Raw genomic sequence first — 26,319 nt, forward strand, 5'->3', positions numbered from 1 at the left:
TTGGTTTATTATATTTTTTATTTACTGTATATCAAAATGTTCATATACACACAGACACATACATGCACGCATACACAGACACACACACAGACGCACGCGCACACATACATGCACGCACAGACACACACACGAACACAGACACGCACATACATGCACGCACACACAGCCACACGCGCACACTCTAAACTAAACTTAAACACATTACATCTTTAAATCCTGTGTCACGATTTAAGTTGATTTCGAGGTTGACGTTAATAAATAATAGAATCAGATTGAATATTTAATCACGTTGTATTTAAACACATAGTGAATGGTTAATGATGTAGAAACGACAGATTATCAGCCTGTGTTTACGCACAGGGCGCTCGTGCCCTCTCACGGGTACTAGGCAACGGCTTCACGCGCTACCCTGAGGCGCTTTGTCAGTTAGCATTAGCTTTAACTCCACAAATGCACTTTAGTGTCGGAATAAGCAGTTATTTTTGAGGAAATACACTAGGTTTAATAAACAAAATGTCTGTGTCGGTTGAGCAAGCAGCTGAGACTGTTTTAAGCTCCCAAACAGCAGGAAATTCCCCTGAGTCTTGGGACCAAGACGACAGAAAGACAACATTAGATACTAAAAGTCCTCAGGTGAAGGAGAGAGAGGAGCTAAACAACATGGAGGTACAACGTCTAACAGGATTATTATTATCATAATTATTATTATCAGTAGTGCCTTGTATTTATTTAGTTTTATGTATTTTAATGAATGAAGGACGGTAAACTGACTGAAGATGAAGTGTCTAAACATCTCTCTACTTTGGGCCGCTCAGCTACAGGACTACAGCACGTCTACCTGTCCCTCTGTATATCTGTGAGTAACTAATAATAATAATAATAATAATAATAATAATAATAATAATAATAATAATAATAATAATAATAATAATGTCCCTCTGTATATCTGTGAGTAACTAATAATAATAATAATAATAATAATAATAATTATATAATAATGTCCCTCTGTATATCTGTGAGTAACTAATAATAATAATAATAATAATAATAATAATAATAATAATAATAATAATAATATAATGTCCCTCTGTATACCTGTGAGTAACTAATAATAATAATAATAATAATAATAATAATAATAATTATATAATAATGTCCCTCTGTATACCTGTGAGTAACTAATAATAATAATTATTATATAATAATGTCCCTCTGTATACCTGTGAGTAACTAATAATAATAATAATAATAATAATATAATAATGTCCCTCTGTATACCTGTGAGTAACTAATTATAATAATAATTATATAATAATGTCCCTCTGTATACCTGTGAGTAACTAATCGTTATATAATAACAACAAAAACAACAACAACAACAACAATAAAGCAAGTACATGTTCAAAGTTTTAAATTTAACATGCACTATAACAGTATTGCAGATTTTCACCAAAGTGTATCAGTTCATTTAATACTTTAAATCTTGTTTTATTGTAATATTAAACACTCTGGTATTTTAGCGTCATTGAAATCTCGAATCTGATTGGTCAAAATGATTGGTAAATCATTTTGTTTTTTTAGAGAAAAGGCTTGAAAAACGTGTCCATTTTATCCAGTTATATCCACCTTGAAAAACTTGAACTCCCCAACAACAAAATAAAAGGTACAATTTATTTTATCATTATTATTTTTTACAACTTTTAAAATGTATTTATCTTTGCAACAATGATAATAAAAATGTGACTTTTTACACTTTTATTCATCTTTGTCAAGCATGTGATTTATATCATCAGGATCAATGTCCTTGCCCTTGCAAGCCTGGATATATATATATAAAAAAAAGACTGTTAATCCATCCCTCTTTTGTGCTTTCGGTGTTTCATGTTTTGTGACTGGTAGATTTATCCTGTGTGAGTCACATGCCATACCTTATCATACTCGATGCTTCTCACAACCAAATATCCGACTTTTTTGGATTCCAACCACCGAAAAATCTCAAGGTGAGACCTTACTTTACACAGGAGAAGATAATTTTTTAAGAAGTGTCTTAGTTCTAATGTGAGTTCAAGGTTGTCGTACACCTCCAGTCAAAAGTTTTTGAGTTAATATTAAGTGTAGAGTTTGTTTTAGTACAGTTTACAGCACCAATCTGGGATTTATTCCTTACTGCTTACTGTAGCCTCAGACTCCTGTTCTTGATAGTCCATCTATTTCATTGTATGACATGTGCATTTGAAGATGCTTTTCTGTTTACCACCTCCGTAAAGAGTGGTTATTTGAATTATCGTAGCCTTCCTGTTTCCTTAAAACAATCTGGCCATTAACACAATCTCCAAGTCTCCAGTTTGGGTGAGTCTGTGCCCATGATAACCTCAGATTCTTGTTCTCTTGTGGTCTTCTGCTGTTGAATCTCATACACCTCAAGACCACAGATGTTTATTGTTCACCATAGGTATAAATAGTGCTTATTTGCCTTGCTGTAGACTTCCTGTCATTCTCATCTGATCCCAGGAACAGTTTATAAAATACTCACAAACAATCATGCCCATGTTAAATCACAGACTATCCCTTCCTTCATTCTGATGCTTGGTGTAAACATTAACTAAAGCTCTTGATCTGTATCTGCATGATTTTATACATCATGCTGCTGCCGCATGATTGGCTGATTAGACGAATACACAAACGAGCAGGTATATACAGTTGTCCTTATTAAAGTAGAAATTAAGTGTATATTTCCTAATCACAGTGTTTCAGATCAGAATTTTTCACTCACATTTAGTTTTTCAAAATAAGAAGAAAGGTTTCTCGGTTCACTTAGACCTCTGTATTACTCGGATTATTTTTATTTAACATTTGGCACTGACTCATTTCTTTTAGTCTTACTAAAAATACAGTCTATATACGGTATGTTTAGAAACTTTAACCCGGCACAAACTGTTGGAATTAATTTACATAAAAATGTTAAACAGCAATTTAATAACCGTGTATTGGCAGGAAGCGGATTTCTCTCACAACCGCATATCTTCGATGAAGGATTTGTCAGCCTACAGCTCTCTTCGCAAGCTAATTCTAGATTGTATCCTTTTATCTGTAGTCTGAGATAGAACAGATTCGTGTTTGTAGATTTCAGGGAATTTAAGTGTATTCGTTCTTGGGTCACATGCCTGGGTTTCTCAGCACCTTACCTTATGTTAGTCTGTAAATACTGTAGGTCCTGTATGTCTTAATAATGGAATTAATCACTACATGCACTCAACTTTGAATTCAGCTTAAAGTGTATATGGTTCTATAAGGAGACATTTTAGTATGTTTCACCTGTTAAAACCATGGGAAATGACCAGAGATGAGGGACTCGAGTCATATGGCTCGACTCGAGTCAGACTTAAGTCGCAAATTTGAGACTTGAGACTTGCTTGACAAACATTAAAAAAAGACCCGACTTGACTTTGACTTGAAATTCATGACTTGAGACTTGACTCGGACTTGAGATAAATTACTCAGAGATGGGGGACTGTAGTTATATGACTTGACTCGAGTCAGACATAAGTCGCACATTTGACACTTGAGACTTGCTTGACAAATATTAAAAAAAGACGACTTGACTTTGACTTGACATTCATGACTTGAGACTTGACTCGGACTTGAGTTAAATGACTGAGAGATGGGGGACTCGAGTCATATGACGACTCGAGTCAGACTTAAGTCACAAATTTGAGACTTGAGACTTGCTTGACAAATATTAAAAAAGACTCGACTTGACTTTGACTTGACATTCAAGACTTGAGACTTGACTCGGACTTGAGTTAAATGACTCAGAGATGGGAGACTCGAGTCAGACTTAAGTTGCAAATTTGAGACTTGAGACTTGCTTGACAAATATTAAAAAAAGACTCGACTTGACTTTGACTTGACATTCATGACTTGAGACTTAATTGTGACTTGCACACGTGTGACTTACTCCCAACTCTGGAAATGACTAACACATGAATAAGTCATTTCTCAGTTGAAATCATTTTCTCTAGTTGTTACCCTTGACAAGGTCCTTCACCGGTTAGATAACTCCATCGGTGAAATCCGGGGGCTGGAGAAGTGCAGCAGTCTGACTCACCTCAGTATGGAGCACAACAAGATCTTGCGTATCGGCGGACTCAGAAATCTGCCTCTCAGACAACTCTGCCTGGTAATGTCAGTTCTCTCAACAGGTCCCTGCTCCAAGCTTAAAGAGCCCGGACTCTGTCTGGCTGCAGCGGGAGTTAGTACAGGTCCCATTTTATGAATAGATTTTGTAGGACACAAGCATTAATGTGGTATTTTTGGAACACGGTAGTTTCTCACTTGAGATTCAACCCACATTATTTGGATGTGCTCACAGCTGGTGACAGATACAGTGGAGTTTTTCAATATCACCAATTTGCTAGTCAGCAAGGTCACATAAACAAACCAGACAGCTCATTTTGGCAAATAAATCAGCAAATATAGACGCACAGTAAGCACACGATCACAGATGACCACGGAGCGAGGGGATTATAATCATGTAACCGTTTGCATTTCGTATTTCAGTAATTCTACAGTAACTATTTCACCGTGTGTAGTTTAGTGCAAATGAAAGGCCAGAACTTGTAGCCCTATGAAAAAATATTTTCAAATTGGCAGCATTTCAGATATCGAATAGCTTATTGCTGTGCAGTCGAGCACAATGAGTTAGAAATGAAATGAAAGGGTCAGAGTGCTAAATAATATCTTGCCCTGTCTACGTGGTAATTTGATTCGCCGTGTGACATAGAGTACGTCCAGATTCCTAAGAAAGTAAGAGCTTACACCGTATTAAAGTAATGATATTGTTTAGGATGAGGCAAATTCATATCATTATATACAGTACCTTAAAACAATCAAAGTGTTCCTTTATATCATTGTATAACATGATTTCTATTATATATACATTTCCTTGTTGGATGTCTAACAATCACAAACTGAACTTTGTATAAAATTTATTTATATTTATGTTTCAGCAAACCGTTCCTACATTAAATCTAATATGCTTCACCATTAGTGCTTATAAAAAAATATCAACGAAGCTTAACAATAAGATTAAATAACAGATTTCCACCAAAATGTAGAATTTGTATTAAGTGGAAGTAACTTAATAAAAAGCAAAACAGTAACCATAACAACTAGTGTCTAATCTAACCTACTGATATATTTTGGGTAGTTTTCATCCCAGACATACAGTATACTGTACGTATGTTAACATAGATAATCAGGATGAGGTCACGTGACTGATATTTCAGGCGACTCACCGCATCACACCGTTCAAAAGGAAACCAAACACCTTATCTGTTCCACCGTCTCTGTGTCCATTCTTTTCAAAATGTTTTTCCCCCTGTCTGTGTTTTTCAGTTTTACAGCAGCTCACCTTCCTTTTCTGCTTTTGATACAGTTGACATCATTGTTGTATTTTGGTTCTTATTTACATTACATTGAAAAAGCAAGAAAACGGATCCCACCATATGGTACGCTAGACCCTTCGCCACTTCTCCGAAAGGTGTTTGCGCTGTCCTTAATCAAAGTGATCCTTCATCATTGTGCTCTCTGCCATCCATTTCCCCTTTGGAGCACAGCTGCTGGTGTGAGCGAATCTGGACTGCATTCAATAACAGACACACACACACACACACACACACACACACACACACAGAGCGACATGATGAACCTGCTGGCCTCTGGGCTCGAGTGAAACACCGAGCAGTGTGCTCCTGTCGGGTAACTTCTCTCTCACCTCGTCACACCCTGGCACCGGAGCATCCGGGCTGCCGTGTGGCCGGCGTCTAACCCGCTATCTGCATTTCCCTGCCAAGCAGGGCTTGTGAAGGGTAGGGCATAAGGGCTACGTTTGGCAAAATGGCTCAGAGCTGCCATAGGAGGTCTGGGGACTGGGATGACAGGAGGAGAGAGGGTCAGTGAGAGGTTTGGAAAGCCCCTGAATTATTAGCATGTTGGACCAGCTGTTCCCTGCATATGATAGAGGAAATGCTAACAGTGCACATCGGCATTGTCTGAGAAGAACTCAGAAGACTTTCCTAAAGGGCATCATGCAGAGGAGTACACAACAACAATAAACAGATATAAACCTACATAAACATTTGTAAATGTCTATTACAACAACATCGTCATGTCATGTCATCACTAAAAACATTTGCTAAGCTAAAAAATCAATCGTAATATGTCATCTGTTATATATTTTAGTTACGTAAAAGTCGACGAAAGCTGCTTTTACGATAACTGATGCTTGTTTGAATAGCTGTTTAGAAATGTTCTGAAAGGGTTATATCTGTTATGATAGACTGCTGATTCACAACACAAACGAATGGCGACAGAAATGGTTGTGTCGATATACGAATACAGTGCAGAGCTACAATTCCCATCAGCCATTGCACATCAGCTGATCACCACATCACATGACTGTTTGCCCCTGATCCGACATTTCCTGTTGGGCACAGATTATCTTAGCTTTTGTCTTTTGTCATTGTTGTCAGTCATCACTTTGTGGTACCATAACCACAAATCTGTCACTTGACATTATGTCAGTTTGACATCACAGTTAACAGTGAGCGGTCATGGCACTGGGTTCCTAATCAGAAGGTCGGGGTTCAAGCCCACAAGCTGCTCCAGGGGCGCCGCACGATGGCTGACGCGAAAACTGGGGAAGTCGTGGCCTAATGGTTAGAGAGTTTAAGTCCTAGCCCTAAGGTTGTGGGTTCGGGTCTCGGCTGGCAATACCACGACTGAGGTGCCCTTGACCTAGGCACCGAACCCCCCCAACTGCTCCCTGGGCGCCGTAGCATAAATGGCTACCCGCTGCTCCGGGTGTGTGTTCACGGTGTGTGTGTGTTCACTGCTGTGTGTGTGCACTTTGGATGGGTTAAATACCGTACTTGGCTCTGTCACGTCACATCATAAGCAGCCTATTTGTAACTCTTGTTATATGTCTATCAGCTACCAACGTACTAGTGTATATTTTTTGGACTGATTCAAGGTTATCCTCTCTACGTACAGAAAGGGAATCTGATCAAGAGAATTGAGAATTTACAAACACTCCGTAGTCTGCAGATCCTGGACTTGTCCTCTAACAGAATTCAAAGCCTGTCTGGTCTTCAAGACCTTCATCTCCTGGGAAACATCAATCTTGAAAGCAATATGGTAATTATATTTTAAATGAAAACGATCTTCTAATCGCTTATGTCAGTAACCTGATGAAAAAAAAAAGACCTTATTTCATGTGTGTGTGTTTGTGTGTGTGTGTGTTGTTTTTTTTTTAAACTAAATGCTAGATTGGTGAGATCAAAGAGTGCACGCATCTGCAATACCTTCTGCTACTGAGAGAACTGAATCTCAAGAGAAACCCAATTCAAGTAAGTAATATTTTTGTACACACACAGAGTCCACAAGTCAATGGTAGGGTAAAAATCCAGGATTAGACGGAGAAGCGCCCAATTCTGCAAAGGTGAAGCTTAACGTGATGATACCACCATCGTGCTTCACCGTGGTGATGGTGTTCTCAGGGTAATGAACAGTATTGTTTTTTCATCTGTGGCAAAGTCAAAATGTTTTGTTAGACCAGAGAAACCTTTTCCACATATTTTCTTCATTGTGTCTCTTGTGCAAACTCCAAATACAAACCCCAACTGCTCCCTGGGCGCCGCAGCATAAATGGCTGCCCACTGCCCAGGGTGTGTGTTCACTGTGTGTGTGTGTGTGTTCACTGCTGTGTGTGTGTGTGCACTTTGGATGGGTTAAATGCAGAAAACGAATTCTGAGTATGGGTCACCGTACTTAGCCGTATGTCACGTCACTTTCGTCACTTTATATTTGTCCTGTGATCAGCTTCCCCTCTCAGAGCAGCAGTTCTATACAAATCTTTGGTCTCTAATTCCCTCTTTATCCAGTCATTGTTGGATTTTGTAGTATCATAAACCATTGTTAGTACAGTAGGGGTTATGTCATGGCGTAATGATGCCCTCGGTTGGGATTTGTACATGTACTATTAAAAACTACAGCTTCTTCTTCTAGTCCTTCATCAGTTTTACTTTTAGTCGTGATTTTAATGCTCGGTTTTAATTCTTGTCTGCCGAAGGAACAACCTGACTACAGACTGGCTGTGATCTTCATTCTCAATCATCTCACTCTTCTGGATGAGCGACCTGTGAGTGTCGAGGAAAAGGTAAGGTATAAAATATAACATCTCATAACTCAAGCAAGCTAAGCCACAACATAGCATCATTTAACTACTGATATCATGGAAGTCCATAAGAATCCCTGTATTTTGTTGCATTGCATAATAATAAGTGGATAACATTTTAGCTAACGTAATAAAATTTCTAAATAAAATTCAGGATCGTTTTTCAATCAGAGAATCGGCAACTAGAACCAGGTTGCTAGGCTACAGTACTGTACAGTATGTGTGGCATTTTGCAACCAGGTTGTTCACACGTAGGTTTTTTTTACAACACCAAAGGGGTCTATAAGGATCTTTTATAGCCTAAAATCTGTAAACAATAATAAACAGGATTGTCTGTAAATAAATACGGATTGTTTTTCTTGGCTCTTGGCTTAGTCTGTTTCTCTATTTTAGGTTTCTGCTGTGAACAAGTACGATCCATCTCTAGAGTCGGTGGCAGCCAGAGATCACATGACCCATGTGATGTACCAGTACATGCAGCCGCAAGGCATCTTCGACAGGTGTTGAATTAATATCAAAATCAGCTCGGAAAAGTGCGATTAACGATGTGTACAAACCGGACACAAACAGTAGGGAAACTAATCGTAGACTAAACACGAAATAGGTGTACGCATTTGGGAAAGAAACCAATGACAGGTAAGTGGAGCAGAACAGAAACCTCAATAAACTTGTTTACTAGGAACCAGGATATGAGGAGGGATTTGTAACTACTAAGACCTCAAATATCAAAGTGTGTCTCGATATCGTCTGAATTAGATTTTCTATTAAAACTTTTAACCTTTACTTGAGTTTACATTTTCTATCTGTTTAACTCCCAGCACCCTGCCTAGTCTGGACACTCCATACCCCATGCTGGTCCTGACAGGGCCACAGGCGTGTGGAAAGCGAGAGCTGGCCCATAAGCTTTGTCATGAATATAGTGACTATTTTGGTTATGGGTAAGTGCTAGTTGTATCTGAATGAATGTTTATATTTTCCTTTATTTGTGAATGGATTTGCTGATGTGTCATAAACCTCTCCTGCCTGCTGTGGAAGTTATTTCCCCTCAGCTGAAGATAAATACAAGCTCTGTGTGTTTTAGAGCTTGCCACACCACCAGGGGGCCCTATTTTGGGGAGGAAGATGGCTGTGACTACCACTTCGTCCAGAATGAAGAATTTCAAAACTTGATTCGTATGGTGCGTCTCGGATTTGGTGGATATCAGAATAATCGAATCAACTTGCAGTGTTTTGAAAATAATAGCAAATGAATTGAATCTTAATATTTCAAACAGCTAGCATACTCTTCTTCTTAATTACAGTAGTTTCGACTGACCTGCTTTCTATAAAAAGCTCAAAACAGGGATGGATTTAATGCCGAAATGGAAAGAGGTGACCCGAAGGATTTACGTCATCCCGTGTACTGATGAACAGACGTCACAAATAGTCCGGACGTTATCAGGATTAACTAAAGTAATTGAAGCAAAACTGCAGTATTACATTTACTGGCATTTAGCAGACGGCTTTATCCAGAGCGACTTACAGACCTGCTTTGAAGTCTCTAACAATGAAAAGAGTTTCATTGATACAGGTTCAATAGGTCAAGGACTAAGAATAACGTTAGCCAGGGATGTAATATAGTAAGAAAAGCTAACCCAGTCTCACGGTAGATCGTGACATAGTCACAAAATGTAATCTATTGATTCGTGTTCGTGGACACGAATTTCCCTTTTTTTTTCGTGTCACTCGGCACGACTTTCGATCTAATTTATTTCAATAGAAAGCAGTCGCGAAGCGGACTGGCTCCGTCACCATAGCGACGGATGCTGAGGCTTACGGGTAATGCGATTGGGTGATTTCTGCAGGCCGTTAATTCTAAATGTTCAAATTTGATCATTACATTCAAGTAACATTACCTGGGAAGAGGTTTGAGCTCAATGAAGGAGAATTCTTGGCCTGCAGAAATCAGAAGAATGGAATAAAACGGATGGTCGTGACATCGTATTGTTGAATTATCAAGCACACTTTCGTGTTTATGTGCTGAAAGAAAGATGAGGAGATCATTAAAAGAGAATCGGCGGTGGGTCATCAGGTAGTTTTAGCTGACATCTTCAACACAGTAAAAGTAGATAAGGCTCATGGGTACTGTAGTATTTAGTTTACTGTCCGATTTGACACACCAAATAGATGGAAAAACGGCTTTTCTCAGAACCAATGGCACAATGTTTAGTACCCTACAGAATATAAAGTAAGTAAAACAAGGATAAGATCTCCTGGTTAAATGTTGAGTAATGTAGTGCTAAAAGTTTAAAAATGAATAACAAATGAGCAAAAAGCCATGCATCCGAGTGGCAGAAAGAAAAACGTGGTGCAGACACGAAACATGCTTCCTGTTGAAATACATTAGATCGAAAGTCTTGTTGAGTAACACGAAAAAAATAAGGGAAATTCATGTCCACGAACACGAATCAATAGATTAAATTTTGTGACTATGTCACGATCTGCCATGAGACTGGGTTGGAAAAGCACACAGACAACAATTTTTTTAACCGTAAACTTGTGTGCATGCTTTTCTGGAGTAAAACAAAAACTCTACAACTCTGCACGGTCTAATGCACTGGTCCCCAACCTTTTTTTTGCCGTGGACCGGTCAGTGTTTGATAATTTTACAGCGGCCCGCTGGGGGTGGTCGGTGGGGGGTGGCGGCTATACAATTAAATAAAAATTAATTATTTTAATTTAATTGTATTTAAACATGCCTTTTTAACTCACTACAACGCTAAATCAATGAGAACCCTGAGCTTGTTTCTTTACAACGAGACGGTTCCATCTGGGGTAATAGGACACAATGACACCCGAAGTGTGTTGCTTACGTCCAGTTTATTCCGTGGTTTTGTTTTGGTTGCCGTCACTGCAGAAATCCCCGCTTCACACAGATAGCATGTCGGAAATGGCGATAGGGATTTAAGTGCTGTGGTGACAATCTCATGGTATTCCGCCATGACTTTAATCCAGAACACTGGCAGAGTTTCTAACTTTCTAACGACGTCTGTTTCGTCCTCATTTTTGCTAATTTGTGAGTTACATTTGAGCAAACACAATATACACGTACACCAAGCACTGTTAAACATGAGAAAGTGCCGGTGAACAGAGAGAAGAGCGATACACACCTTCTCTCCACCAAAGCTACAACGCCACTGCCGCTTGCAGCCGCTCCGCTCCACACGTCACCTAAACCTGGCCCGATATCACGAAATTTTGCGCATGCGCGGTATTGGTGCAGCTTTAGGTGACGTCTCTCAGCTCCCGGTTAACCTCTCATCCATTGAAAGTCGCACAAACCCGAGAGAAATAATACACATTACCTAGCTAGCATTATAAAGAATGAGATGGTTGGCTTAAGATCATGTAAACACATTTATGGTCAATTATTTAACCTGGGGAAACATACATAGAGTTAAATAATTTGTTTTGTGACATCCCTGATCGATTAATACTAAGAAGAATACTTGCTCATATCGATGAGTACCAAACGAAATGTGTTCATACTCAGCCTGAAAAATTATATCGACGTGTCACTGCTTCAAATATCGATCTCGTAGCTTGATAAACTGTAATCTTTTTGTGATGTCAACTATCGCGGCATGACGCCGTGTGCGTGGGTCCAACGAGAACACGGCGTTTGTGTTTGTTCGAGCTTGCGTCGTAAACATGACGGATGCTAAACGTCTGAAAGACACGACCGGCAGAACGTCATACTGTACACGATCTGTTTCTCTGGTGATCTGGTTGGTAGCTTAAAGCTTTGCCTATCAAAGGTTCCAGCGGGTTTGATAAATAGAGGTTGCAGTTTGATTTAATGCCGAACTCCTTTGAAGTGTGATTGTAAACATATGTAACAAGGACAAAGGAGAAAATCTCAGGTGAGTGTTACAGACCAGCCTAGCCTCGTATCACTCAGGCCCAGATGTGCGCAGTAGTCGCCCTCGCAGACATCTGGCATTCAGCAAATTAATCTCAATCGCCTACTCTCCTGAGCTCAGCTAATGCTCATTTCAGGGTCTGTTAATATGAAATAATAAAAAGGATTAGCATACGGTTGTAATCTGTGTTTGTGTTTTAATGCCAGCTCATCCAGGGAATGACAATGAACTTTTCAACATTACCTTCTCTTGGCTTCACGGTCTAATCCTTAACCAGGTCCAGATGTAAGTCGACCAGGTCAGAGGTTAGCGGTGTGAAAATGTGAGCAGGGCTGCTTCCGTTTAAAGATTCGAGAACACTAATGTCTGAAACATCCCAAGATAGGATCTGTTCAGCAGATGAATTTGAGGCATAGCACATGCTTACAGTACAGCACAGTCCGCTTTATCTGTTCTTCAGTCTGACCCCGTTTCTTTTTTTTTTTTAAGGGTTACTTTGTGCAGACGATGCAGTACGGAGGGAATTGGTACGGGTTGTCTCGAGAGGCCATCGAGAGCGTGGCCAGAGAGGGGCTAGCCTGCTGTGTTCATATGGAGCTGGAGGTACGCTACGGATAACACGGACAAAAGGCGTCCATTTTTCGTTTCGTTGTGCTTAGGAAATATAAAATCGTTTCCATGGTGAACGCAAATCTGTAAGAAATCAGTATAAGCAAACTCACCTGTTTTGTTACACATGAGAAGTAAAAAAAAAAAAATCCTGTGTTTCTGTGGCATTTCCTTATGGTGATTTTTGTAATCATTTAGCCTGATGTAAAAAATATAAAATGTTATTTAAAAAAAGATATGAAAATCGTTGTGGTAAGTTTTCCTGATAGTTTTACCTTATAGCAGCTATAAAGTCATTCCCACTATTTTATCTTTCTGGAAGTTCATTAGACGAAAACGGCCATCTTGTCATGTTACTGATATAACTACTATGTGGTTTTTAGTCCTCTGTGAACGATGATAGAAACAATAAAACACAAGCTGCTGTTATTGGAAATTCATTTCACCAGTTTTGCACTTTCTAACCAATCAGATTTGAGGATTCGTAAGCACAATCGGATAAATTAACCTAACCTTAACCTTTTATCAGCTTGTCATTATTATACTGTACCATGTGTAACGAACATCATATGTACATGCACACGATTACGAAGAAGTCATTAATATTTATTAGGGCCTGAGCACCGAAAATTTTTTTTTGCACACATTGGCCAATTGGGGTCCCTTACCATGTTCGAAAACTCTTGAAATTTGGCACACACGTCAGAGTCGTACGACGCTAGGCTCAGGCAAAAGCTGGAATACGGGCGTGGCAGGGGGGCTCTGTAGCACCCCCTGTAAAGCAAAAACAAACATTTGTGCACAGATCGGGCAATTATGTACGCACATGTACGAGAGTTGGTACGCATATAGATCTCATCGACCGCGCTCTAAACTATGAGCTCCACCCAACAGGAAGTCGGCCATTTTGGATTAATTCATAATTGCATGCGGTGAACTTTTAAATAGTCCTCCTAGGGAATTCATGCGATTGACATCAAACGTGGTGAACATGATGCCGAGACATTGCAGTTGCTAAATTCCGAAAGGATTTTTGATATCTCGAACGGTGCTGCCATGGCGAATTCAGAGAAACAGGAAATGTCTAATATCTAAAGCAAAAAATGTCTTATTGTGATGTTGTGGTGTGTATGTTCAGCCAAGGATTCCGATCTCATCAACGAGCTTATTGTGAGTCCCGGGTATAGCGCCACCAACAGGCCCCAGGAAGTGTGTCAGTCACAAAGGTGGATTTTTTCACAGTTGCATGCAATGAAATTTTAAATACTCCTCCTAGAGGATTCATGCGATTGAATTTAATGCAAAATTGCAAAGGGATTTTTGATATCTCAAACACCGTTGCCATGGCATCGTGTCAAAGTTTACTTTTATTTCAGGCATATTTAAGGCTTTTGGCATGCTTAGATTAACTTGAAATTTGACACATACTGTACATCACAGTTGTCGACTGTTAAGTGTGGACAAAAAGGTCAGACAAAGGTGTGTCTCTTAAGTGGCTCACTAGCGCCCCCGTTTGTCTAAAATGTGGGGTTTCATTTACCTACAGTCCCCAAATGGGTCAGTAACAACATAAAATAGTCCACTGATATTTACCAACTTCATGCACTTGCACACCGTGCATTGTTTTCTGGGGGACACCGTATAGCTATAAAAAAATGTTATAAGTGGGTTGTAAGGTGTCATTTATTTTTAAATAAACAAATATATTGTAAACTATATTGTATCTGTATCTCTACTTCCTGTCTACAGGGTGTGTTTAGTCTGAAAACCTCGTACTTCGAGCCCAGATACGTTTTGCTGCTCCCAACAAAAACCGACGACTACATTTTACACATGAAGGCCAGAGGCTTCTACACTAACGCCCAGATAGAGAAAGCCGTGTCACGGATCGACCTCTACGCCAAAATCAACAGAGAACGGCCTGGCTTCTTCGACAGCGTGATCCTCAGTGGTGCGGATCTTTGATGTTCGAGGAATTAAGTACTATTTCATTTGCATAAGTAAACGGATCGGTTGTATTCGTACAGCTGTATGCGAAAGACTTTTATTAAAGCAGCTTCTCTGACTGCCTACTAACGAAGCTGCTTATGAATGTAATATATAACTTTAAACTAATCTTAAAACCATTTACTATTAGATGATCGCAAACAGGCTTACAGCGCACTGAAGCAGCTTATAAAGGAGTACCTGGGTCTGGAGGACCAGGAGAAAGAAGGTGGACTGGGCATTAAAGGTACACCGCAAATTGCCACCGAAGATAAAATTCATTCACTTCTATCGGTTTTTGTTTTTCTGTTTAGTTTGGTCCTTGCTGCGGTTCTCGTATCACTCCATACAAACAAAATCATGCGTGTTAAATGTGATAGACAGAAGTTTGGAAAGAGAAGAGAGAGAGAGAAATAAATAAATATAATAATAATAATAATAATAAGAAGAAGAAGAAGAAGAAGAAGAAGAAGAAGAAGAAGAAGAAGAAGAAGAAGAAATAAGGATAAAAATAAATTAATAAATAAATAAATTCAATTAAAGTTTAAAATTAATTTAAAAAAATATTAACTGTATATATATATATATATCTCGCTAATGAGCAAGCCTGAGATAATATGAGGAAGAAACCTTAAGAGGAACCCAGTTCAGAAGGGAAACTATCTTCATTTGGGTGACAATATACAGTAAATAATGTCCTTTCTACAACAGTTTACAATATTGCAGCTGAGAGCTCCTGAGGAACTAATGGGTCATCGTGGACTCTGAGTTCAGCACAGACCAGACCCTACAGCTGACTGACACAACATTGGCTCAACAGAAGGCATGACGGCCTCTGGGTGGCTCCATCCACAACATTCCCATTAGACACTGGCAGACCATGTAGATCAATCCCACACACACACACACACACACACACACACACACACACACACACACACACACAGAGAGAGAGAGAGAGAGAGAGAGAGAGAGAGAGAGAGAGAGAGAGAGAGAGAGAGAGAGAGAGAGAGAGAGAGAGAGAGAGAACAATGCTTCATACAACGTGTCTTTCTTTAATAAATGTTTTATTGTATTATAAATGCATTAACAAATTTTAGTAGAAGAGATTTAAGGCTCATTGTGTAAGATTTGCTGTTATAGTAAAATATAACTAGCTATGACATCATAATTAAAAGGCTAGAGCCAGAAGTTGACACAGACATAAGGGATCCTGGGATGTAAAGAGTCCCACCACTCCACAATCTGCAAACCTGTGTGACTTGTGAGGGTGGTAAGCCGACAGCATCCAGACATCCCAGTTCACCAAACACTCAATACCCAAGAACTCTACGTACAGTATCTGCTCCTTTACCTGCAAAAAAGCTTTTAATAAAAAGCTAGAACAATGTGTTTTTAGCCTGGACTTAAACACTGAGACTGTGTCTGAGTCCCAGAAACTAATTGGAAGTCTGTTCCATAACTGTAGGGCTCTGTGAGAAAGAGCTCTGTCTGATGTTGCCTTTTGTACTTGAGGTACTACCAAACAGCCCGCACCTTTTCATCGACGTAGGCGTGACAAATCATTAAAAAAATCAAAAGATCACTCAGGTACTGTGGTTTGAGACCATTAAGCGTTTTATAGGTTAATAATAGCACTTTATAATCAATGTAAAATTTGACTGGAAGCCAATGCAATGAGGATAAGATAGCAGTGATGTTGTCATATCTTCTGGTCCTAGTTAGGACTCTAGCTGCTGTGTTCTGGAGCTTGTTTATGCTCCTACTGGGACATCCAGACAGTAAAGCTTTACAATAATCCAACCGAGAGGTAACACTTTAAGACTCTTTAATCAAGAGTCCTGCAGATCTAATGCACAGCTACGTATAAAATTACACAGAAATAACTCACATCGGGTTATCGTCAGCTCAAAGCGTGTTTGTTTTGTTATAGCGGCACATTCCGAAGTGTGTTATTCAGTTTGTAGTGTTGATTTCACGTTGTGGAACGTCCGAGAGACAAGTTAGTTTATATTAAATTAAAGCGTACCTTCTGACCGGTCATAACGAAGAATTTAACTTTAATTTGTTATACGTTTACTAAATTCTACCATTACGTGAGGAGACATTATAAAAGCTACATTTTCCTAGCGAATGTCCGCAGATGGTTTGCGTTTTAATTTACCGATTTATCGGCACATATGAATTGATTTATTGGTATGAACTCCAAAGCCTAAATCCTGGTCAAAAAAATAACTCCATAATATAAGAAGCTTTTTCATCAAAATGCTCAGTGTGTCTTCCCAAAGTTAAAAGGAATCCAACCGTTTTGCGTCTGCGCGCCCGTACGTGCACATGTGCGTGTGTTTCAGATGAGCGTGGCGAATCTACAGCGGCAAAGATGATAGAAGCCGACCCCACGGACGCCTACAGCCAGACTCACTACAGCAAAGTCCGAGCCAGGCTGCTGCCTCAGAAAACCTCAGCAGTGAGTCATAGAGAATAAACAAATGTAAAAAAAAAAATCATAACGTACGGTTACACGGTGCGAAAAAAGTAAAACGCTTTGAAAATCACGATTATGTTTGGATAAATTTCCGTGCCTGAAGGGATTGGCTCTCTGTGCTTGTGTTGTAGGAACTGGCATCTTTCCATAGGAGACAGCAGATGGTTCGAGAAGCCCTGGTGGGTAAGATTCCCAGGGCTTACACACGGCTCTTTAAAAGGTACATACAGTAGAAATTGTAAATATTGGCTAGTACCGCCATTAACTGGCATCAGAACCTTTAGCGTTGGTCGGCCATGCGACAGACCCCGGTGTTCCCAGGATACGCTCTGGATTCAGGGCATAAAAGGACTTATGGAAATATATGAACATTTAAATACACTATCTTTATTCTATTTTACATCAAAACTAAGTTAGTTTATTTAAAGCTAGCATATTTTCTATAAAAAAAAAAGAACATTTATTGTAGTTATCCTAACCATTTAGATACTTCAGTTTCCTGATTTGAGTGTCATGGACTCCTATATGTTCATGTTCTTATTCTAGACCTAATCCCCCTTTGCTGTTATAATTACCTCCACTTACCGGAGCTCAGTCGACGTTCCAGGTCAGGGCTTTTGTGCGCTCCAACCTTAACACACCGTGTCTTCATGGAGCTGTTTTTTTCTACATGCTGGAACAGGTTTAAGCCTCTTGGTTCCAGTGAAGGAAAATTGTAATGCTACAACATTTATTTTATTGCAACAGCTTGCAGAACCACGTATGGGTCTGATGGTCAGATATTTACATACCTTTGGTTGTATATTTAGATTTTATTAACCAAACCTGTTAAATTGGCCATTTGAATTGGCCCATAAATGGCATAATATAATAATAATGTGTGTATGTGTGTGTGTGTCCTGAAATGATGTTGTTGTTATTATTATTATTATTATTATTATGTGCGTGTTGCAGAAATGTTCATGCAGCTCCATCCTTACTGACCCCTCATTCTCAGTCCGGTGACTGTAACGAGGACAGCAGGTATTTACACAGCACGTAGAACGTAGGCTTTTTGACCATCGACCTGCGACCTGAACTCATCCTATTGACATTCAAACCATCTGCATTCACCATGCCTTACTTTTTTATTTAAACAAGTATTTTGTGTCATTACCTCCCCACACACGTTATTCCTCATACATAATATCTTTTTCTGCAATAAATCCCAGCATGTGTCTGTATTTTTTTTTTTTTTTGCGCTTGTTTTATTCATCCAAGTTTAGAGCTTATAATCTGCAAGGCTTTCACACAAGGTGCAGCGAGGTTAGGAGGGGCATTCGGATGGAGGTCGGGGCAGGGATAAGATGCGGCTGAAATATACATAAATGCAAATTTATAGCCGTCGGTGTTTGTGTTGCTCTCCTGAGTCGTCTCGCACAACCCGAGAACTCACGGCTACGCTTGTGCAATACGCAGAGCTTTGAGACGTTTAAACGCGTGCTAATTTAGTCTTTTAAGAGTCCTGGGGTTGTAATGAGTTGCTGAAACTTTTGGTTCTTTTCATTAACCGGCAAAAGCGCACATAATAATGAAGCACCGAGGCTACAGAAGGTTCTTACACACCGCAGGGGGGTGAAAACTTTCTCTCAAGGAATAGCAGTTAGTTAGTTAAGAGCAGAAAGATGAAATTAATTGAAGTTTACATACAAGTCGAGGATATTGTCTTTTGTCCTCTGTCTCTGTCTCAGCTCAGGGGAATCCTGCACCAGTTCTGGCTTGTCCAGCTCAGCAGGGGTGCTGTCTGTGGGAAGCCCAGCTGATGGCTTGGATGCAGCGACAGCACCAAAGGTGGAGCCTCTGGATGTCTCCATGTTGGGGCAAAACCTGGAAACAATTAAAGGCAAGAACCACAATTACCTTTCTGTTGACTTCTCCGAATTAAAAGTGTTTAGTTTAGTATTAATGACGTTTCATGATTTTTATCATCACAGGCGAATTATCAAGAGAATGTGCTTGTTAAAGTTCAAAAATCCACTATCGAGGATACGTGATACTTGTTTACATTGATACTTACTTAAAATTCTTTTGATTAAATGAGCTTTTTGGAGTAAAATAAAGTTTAAAAGTTATTGAAGGTAAAATACTGAATTTTAAATATGTTCATACAAAATATGTAAGGAATCAGACACTTGGAGGTGTGCTGATAAAAAGTTGTTTATTTTACTATAACATCTTACACAATGAGCCTTAAGTCTCTTATACCAAAATTTGTTAATGCATTTATAATACAATAATACATTTATTAAAGAAAGACATGTTGTATTGTGCAATGCAAATGTCTCTCTCTCTCCCTCACTCTCTCCCTCACTCTGTCTCTCTTTCAGTCTCCCTCGCTCTGTCTGTCTCTGTCTGTCTGTCTGTCTCTCTCTCGCTCTCTACCTCGCTCTGTCTCTCTCTCAGTCTCTCACACTCACCTTGCTCTGTCTGTCTCTCTCTCTCTCTCTCTCCCTCGCTCTGTCTCTCTTTCAGTCTCTCTCTCACTCTCCCTCGCTCTGTCTGTCTCTGTCTGTCTGTCTGTCTCTCTCTCGCTCTCTACCTCTCTCTGTCTCTCTCTCAGTCTCTCACACTCACCTTGCTCTGTCTGTCTCTCTCTCTGTCTCTCTCTCTCTCTCCCTCGCTCTGTCTCTCTCACTTTCTCTCACTCTGTCTGTCTCTCTCTCTGTCTCTGTCTCTCTCTCTCTCTCTCTCTACCTCACTCTGTCTTTCTCTGAGTCTCTCTCTCTCTCTCTCTCTCTCTCTCTCTCTCTCTCTCTCTCTCTCTCTCTCTCTCTCTCTCTCTCTCTCTCTCTATCCTCTGTATTCAAAACCCCATGACTGAAAACGTACAGACCTGAAACCGGAGACTTCTGCCATAAACAATACACAAACATTTCCGCACAGAACATTTTTAAATGTTTCAAAATGAGCTATTATAGCAAATGAATCAATGCCTTCTGACCAACATTGAGAATTCAACAGTGGAATGTTATAAAAAATAAAAGAAATCGTATAATTTTCTTATAAAAGTATTCCCTCTGAGATCTGATCATTTACGTACTGTATAAGTGTAAATGCTAAATCATACCATGTACCGTTCTGTCTATATACGAAGATATCGCAGAGTGCTATTTTTATTAAATTAAAAAACTTTGAAGATTACTGCATCCACACTCATTTTTATGATATTCATAAAGAATGACATCATTTAAAGAGTGTTATATTGTTGTTTGGATTTGTTTTGTTTTGTTAAAGAAATAAAATCAGTTCTCGGTAGTACACAGCCATACTTTTGGACAATAATCTGAGTATTATCTAATACTCAGTATACTAATATTTCTTTCCCTGCAGATCACATGGAGTCCGGTCTGAGCCCAGATTCATCACGCTCAGCTCCTGAGCCAGCGTCTCCAGGACGTCCGGGTTCCAACGCCAAACCCATTCTTCCCCCCATCCCACAGGGACGCAAGGCCACAGAATCCGAATCCATGCAACAGCTGACAGGGCAGGCAGGACGGGTAGACGAGGGATAACTGTAAGAGAGAGGAAAGGGGAGTAGGAATGGTTTTATGAAAGAGTCAATTCTAATATTCAATTCTGTATATTCTAATAGAGGACATTTAGTTCAGTGCATTGTTAAACTCCTTCGGTCCTTCATAGGTAGAACATCATGAAAGTAGTGATGGAAAACCTCAAAGCAGCATCTTCTCCTGTCTAGTGAGATAAGGCAAGCAAAATCTCTTGGCATTTTTAAATCTCAACTTAAAACTAATTTTTTAGGGTAGCTTTTAACTGACTGATTGTAATTTTATATTGTGTTTATTTTATAGTCTATTCTTGTTGCTTTAATTTTAATCTTTATATTATGTGTATTATGTTTTGTTGTTTTATTTGTTTTTGTAAAGCGCTTTGAGATGTACTTTTAAAGGCGCTATCGAAAGGTTATTATTATTATTATTATTATTATTATTATTATTATTATTATTATTATTATTATTATTATTATTATTATTGTTATTATTATTATTATTATTATTATTATTATTATTATTATTATTATAGTGTGTTCATTTATAGATCAGTGAAGTGACTGACCATTAAAAATGTTTTAATATTTAGTCTTAGAAATTATGAAACATTTAAATAATACCAAAAAGTGAAACTAAATAATTTTGGTATTAAGGTGATCATTTGAACTCACTGCAAACGGCAATGATTATTATTATTATTATTATTATTATTATTATTATTACATTTTTTATAATTTTTTTTCCCCAAATACATGCATTAATCGTCCAATAATGATACCGAGACGTCTACGAATATCAGCTGAAATCAAAACCTGTCAGATTTTTTGGTGCTTTAAAATTTGTAGATTAAAAAAATACAATCAAAAAAGGACAAACATGCAGCTATTATAATTAAAATATTATAAATGAACATGATAAATCCAGTTCTTTAAAATGGATGTATATGTATTCCAAATCTTTGTCATTTCTAAATATATATTTTAAGTCTTTGTTATTTGTTACAAGATCAGATTAAATTCATCCATCATTTTATTTTCCAATAATTTAATATAATTTATTCATTTTATAACACACTCAGACACTATAACTCAAAGCCGTCGTCTCGCCGACGAACGCGGTCATGCCGAAATAGACTGTATTTTATTGTATTTTTATTGCAACCATTCAGATAGATACATAGCTGGTAATTGGTGATTAAATGTGTTAAAAGCCTGCTGGAATCTCGACACAGTGTGAGTATTTATCTGTGTGTGAGCTTGCACATATTCACACACTTGGCCATCTGTCAGTGTCATAGCCTCAAACCAGCAGCTGTTATAATGATCTTATAATTCAGAGGCAGTTTCAGACAAGACAGGCCAACAATGCAGGAGAATGCGGCTCGCAGGCATAACCTTGCCAACTATCTTCAATCTTCACTCCTCACTCATATTAAACACCTCAGCAGGGGGCATTACAGGCCTCGGGTTCCGAACAGAAAAGCTTGTGTGTGATGTGGTGTGAGATCATCGAAATAATAATGTAATCTTTGTAATTACCAAATGGGCTGCAGTGTCATCTGTGATTTGATTTATAATAAAATGCTGAGTTAAATTTGTTTTTTTTTCCTTCTGTGTTACTTCCTACATTCCCCCATAATGTCGTTTGACTACCTGCCGATAGAGGTTTACTGTATCTTACTGTATCTCGGAAGTGGGAAGTCAGAATTCCTGATTTACTTGAGTCGAGGGTGTCGTTTTTCATAGTCGGGGGTCAGAAATTACAAGTTAGTCTTTGCTTTATCTTGGTTGTTTAGTCATGCAGCGTCGTTTAGTCCTTTACTCTGTCCAGAGCTTTCACATCCTCATCTGTCCACTCTGCTGAAACCACCTTCAACACTATCTTGTTGCTTGATAGAGCCCATAGATATCTATACACTAGATGTTGACTTGGGGTCTTAAAAATGCGTCAAAACCGCCGCCATCTTCATACGGTGCTCCTTTACTTCAAATGCATGGATGATGCTGGACTTCTGTGCTGCGTTTGGATGTTCAAACGAAAGAAATCTAAAAACCAGACAGCAAGGGATTACATCTCACAAGTGAGAATGTGTGTTATGATATCGAATGGTAGGAAATTATATTTCTGGTTACGTCGGTTTGTTTAAGTCCTTGGTTAACGACCGCAGCTAATCCATGCTACAGTAGTTACTCGTTAGCTTGTGACAGTTAGGGAAACCGACAATGTTTGTAGATTCCGAAGCTCTTAACAATGTTAAACGTTAAAAATTGGCCCATGCTTTTTTTGCTTAAAGGTGAAAAGACCCTTTATGTATGTTCTGTAAGATTCCCTTATCTGTCAAACATATTTTATTAGATTGTCCTGGACTTAACACAAGCAGAATGCTCTTTAATCAAGTTACTTCACTTAAGGACAGATTTAATGACATTATGCCTGAAAAGGTTTTGGATTTTTTATATTTTTTTATTGTATGTTAATTAAAATAAAAAATCGACGATTTATGGTGATTTTATTTCTTTGGCTACATTGACGCTAATGCATTAAGAAGGGGGGGGGGGGTGTCCCCGTACCAAGATGGCGGCTCAATTGACGCATTCGGACCAATGTACTGCCCTATACAAGGCGACATCTAGTGTATATATCTATGGATAGAGCCAAGCTGTACCTCAGCTGTACCTCAGCTGTACTGTACCTATGGCTGTGCTGAATTCAGGGCCTTAGATTTCTCATTATTAAAGGTGGGGTCTCTGTTGTTTGAAAGCCAATGTTAACATTTGAAATCACCAAAACAAACACGCCCCTAACCCCAATGGGTCCCACCCCTGTATCGATAGCTCCGCCCACACATACATACATAACCCAGGCGACTAATGGAAAGAAACGTGTCTTTATCATAGCTGAAGGGAAGAACATTACTATTGCAGATAAACAAACAAGCAAAAATGACACACAAGCATAATCATGTAAAGGACAAAGGCATATATTAGTTCTGTGTAACAAAGCAAAACCAACGTTACTCACCTATCGAGAAGGAAAAAAGCAACCTCAGCGTCCTATCGCAGGCCTTCCTGCTCCTTCAGTTCTCTCCAGCGCTGGAAAGCTGATCCTATATTAACACGTCCTACTTCTTGTCCTTATCGTAAGTCTTTCTTCTCTTTCTTTCTTTGTTTTTATCCTCCATGTCAATGTTAAAACCGCTTTCTGCTAATGTCACACATGCGCACTGAACACTCTCTCTGCACATATTGACAAGAAACGCCCCTTTCTGCTCATTGGCTACACATTTGTTTTGTTTTTGTTTTGTTTGGCACCCCAACGCAGTTTTCTGAAGCATTTCTCAAACAACAGAGACCTCACCTTTAATATGACTTTGAAGGTCTCCGGAAAATGAGAAAGGAAGCTCTTGCTCTGTTTATCTTTAGGCGCTAATAGAGAAAACCACTTATGTTTAAGGTCTTTGAACTTTTCATTTTATTTTATTGTAGCTGTGCGAACATGTCCCACGGTGATGTCAGCTGCTTACTTCTCACAGGAATAATGAAATTACAAAACTGCAGAATCGAACAACAGCCTAACACCGATGTTTACAACAGAATACAAAAATAACAGTGAATCATCGAACATAAATATCCCTGAAAAGCTCTGAATCTTTGGGGTCTTTAAATTCGAAAATTTAATCGTTTTTAATATTTTGTTTCAAGATGAAACCGGGAAAACCAGGAAACAGGTTTTTATTTTTTATAAATTAATTTTAAATGTACATGAATTGAATTATAACAAACAGACCTCTGCATTGTTATTATTTGTGGAGTTCAAATGAGCTTTATTGCTTTGAATAAATAAGTAGCAAATACTTGTTCTGTTTGTGCAATGTATCTGAAGTTTACTCAAAAAGGCGAAAGAAATTCTAGTTAAACTTCCAGTACATTCTTTATGATAATAATCCTTGCTGGCTTGTTAAAAAAATCAGATAAATTTTACTTAAATTTTGGGAAGTATTTTTTTCTCTCCAAAAAACTAACAATTGATCTTTGCGAAAGAGACCCTGATCTTTGCGAAAGAGACAAACCTCAAGCCTTCTGGGACAATGTTTTATGGACAAATGAAACAAAAGTGAAGCTTTTTGCTAATGCACAAAAACTTGGTTTGAGGCGAAGATCATGGGTCCTCCAGCAAGATAATGACCCAAAGCACACCTCCAAAAGCACTTAGGAATGGTTGAAAGGAAAAAAATGGACTGTTTTAAAATGGCCAGCAATGAGCCCTGATCTCAATCCAAATGAAAATCTTTGGGGGGAGCTGAAATCTGCCATTGGAGAAAGGAACCCTGCAAATGTTCAAGAGCTTGAGTGTATTGCAAAGGAAGTGTGGGAGAAAATACCACCCAAGAAGTGCAAGAAGCCTATAGATGGTTATAAGAAACGTTTGGAGGCTGTCATCGCTGCCAAAGGGTGTGCAACCAAATATTAAGGAGGGGTGCCAATATTAGTGCACATGCTGGTTTTTTGTTTTTTTTTCCTTTGAAATTACAAATATGTATTTTGAAATAACAATTAGGCTGGTGCAATGTGGATTGGGTGGCAGTCGAAGGCGGAAGCCTTGGCGACCCAATCTCCGAATCTGACTCTGGGACAGGGCATCTGTTTCGGATGCCTCCTGGACGCCTCCCTGGGGAGGTGTTCCGGGCTGTACAACCGGTAGGAGGCCCCGGGAAAGACCTAGGACACGCCGGACGGACTAAGTCTCTCGGCTGGCCTGGGAACGCCTCGGTATTCCCACGGGAGAGCTAGAGGAAGTGTCTGGGGAGAGGGAAGTCTGAGTGTCCCTGCTTAGACTGCTGCCCCTGCGACCCGGCCCCGGATAAGCGGTAGAAAATGGATGGATGGATGGATGGATGAATGGATGGATGGAAATAACAATTGTCTTTGTTAAATTACTTTGGACCTCCAATTAAAAGATCCTGCTGATATAAATTTGGTACTTTCCATTTATTTCTGAAGACATTCACTCAGTTATGCAAAACATGACGGGGTGCCAATAATGGTGAGCAGGACTGTATGTTTTCTTCAGTAAAAAAAATGACTCATCCTAGAAGTACAATCAGGCTATACGACACGCTCCATTCTCTGGTTAAGGTATCTACACAAAATGGTCCTGAACTGAATCCTGCTACTTTTCTTTTTCTTTTTTGCTTTTGTTATTGTACCAGGTTTCATTTTGTCCTACTTTCCCATCAAAAAAAAAAAATCACGATTTAAAAAATGAATCCTAAAAATTACGATTTACATGATATACATGATGTTCATCTTCTGTCTTTAAGACATAACAGACAAACCCAAATTATCCCTCATGTTGAAGTACATCCAGATTAAGTACTTGTCAGAACTGGTGCTGCATTAAGTTTTTTTTTTTCCCTCCTTTTTTTTTGCTTTTAATTCCCGGAATGCCATCTTTGTTGTGACTCATTTAATTAACGGTATCACTTTGAATAATGAAGCATTAATGGGATGTAACTGCTGCAATTAATATACCGCACGTGTTGAGCGCTGTCGA

At 38.9% G+C, this 26,319-nt stretch overlaps 1 protein-coding gene across 3 annotated transcripts; it reads left to right on the forward strand.

Moving 5' to 3' along the window:
- Positions 1-85: 85 nt before the first annotated feature.
- Positions 86-21,177, forward strand: lrguk (leucine-rich repeats and guanylate kinase domain containing). 3 transcript variants are annotated; one of them, XM_027160330.2, is made up of 20 exons: positions 90-666; positions 758-856; positions 1,582-1,663; positions 1,900-2,000; positions 2,995-3,076; positions 4,056-4,180; positions 7,054-7,197; positions 7,329-7,409; positions 8,132-8,218; positions 8,630-8,736; positions 9,055-9,174; positions 9,318-9,414; positions 12,628-12,741; positions 14,497-14,698; positions 14,885-14,980; positions 17,085-17,200; positions 17,350-17,438; positions 18,173-18,241; positions 18,949-19,100; positions 20,588-21,177. In XM_027160330.2, the coding sequence occupies exons 1-20, from the start codon at positions 514-516 to the stop codon at positions 20,767-20,769; spliced, it is 2,298 nt and encodes a 765-aa protein (XP_027016131.2). In that variant the 5' UTR covers positions 90-513; the 3' UTR covers positions 20,770-21,177. The 3 variants fall into 3 exon arrangements, with proteins under 3 accessions (XP_047659650.1, XP_047659651.1, XP_027016131.2); XM_047803694.1 differs by lacking the exon at positions 18,173-18,241 and having other exon boundaries at positions 86-666; positions 20,588-21,105; XM_047803695.1 differs by lacking the exons at positions 2,995-3,076; positions 4,056-4,180 and having other exon boundaries at positions 86-666; positions 20,588-21,105.
- Positions 21,178-26,319: the final 5,142 nt, after the last annotated feature.

The sequence above is a fragment of the Tachysurus fulvidraco genome, chromosome 19 (genome assembly GCF_022655615.1).
Source record: "Tachysurus fulvidraco isolate hzauxx_2018 chromosome 19, HZAU_PFXX_2.0, whole genome shotgun sequence".
Lineage (NCBI taxonomy): Eukaryota > Metazoa > Chordata > Actinopteri > Siluriformes > Bagridae > Tachysurus > Tachysurus fulvidraco.

Bases quoted from the DNA above. Each gene is read 5' to 3' on its own strand.
- lrguk (XM_027160330.2), top strand. From the start codon at position 514: ATGTCTGTGTCGGTTGAGCAAGCAGCTGAGACTGTTTTAAGCTCCCAA. The intron at 8,219-8,629 runs GTAAGGTATAAA...TCTCTATTTTAG, and splicing joins CTGTGAGTGTCGAGGAAAAG to GTTTCTGCTGTGAACAAGTA. The intron at 9,175-9,317 runs GTAAGTGCTAGT...TGTGTGTTTTAG, and splicing joins AGTGACTATTTTGGTTATGG to AGCTTGCCACACCACCAGGG.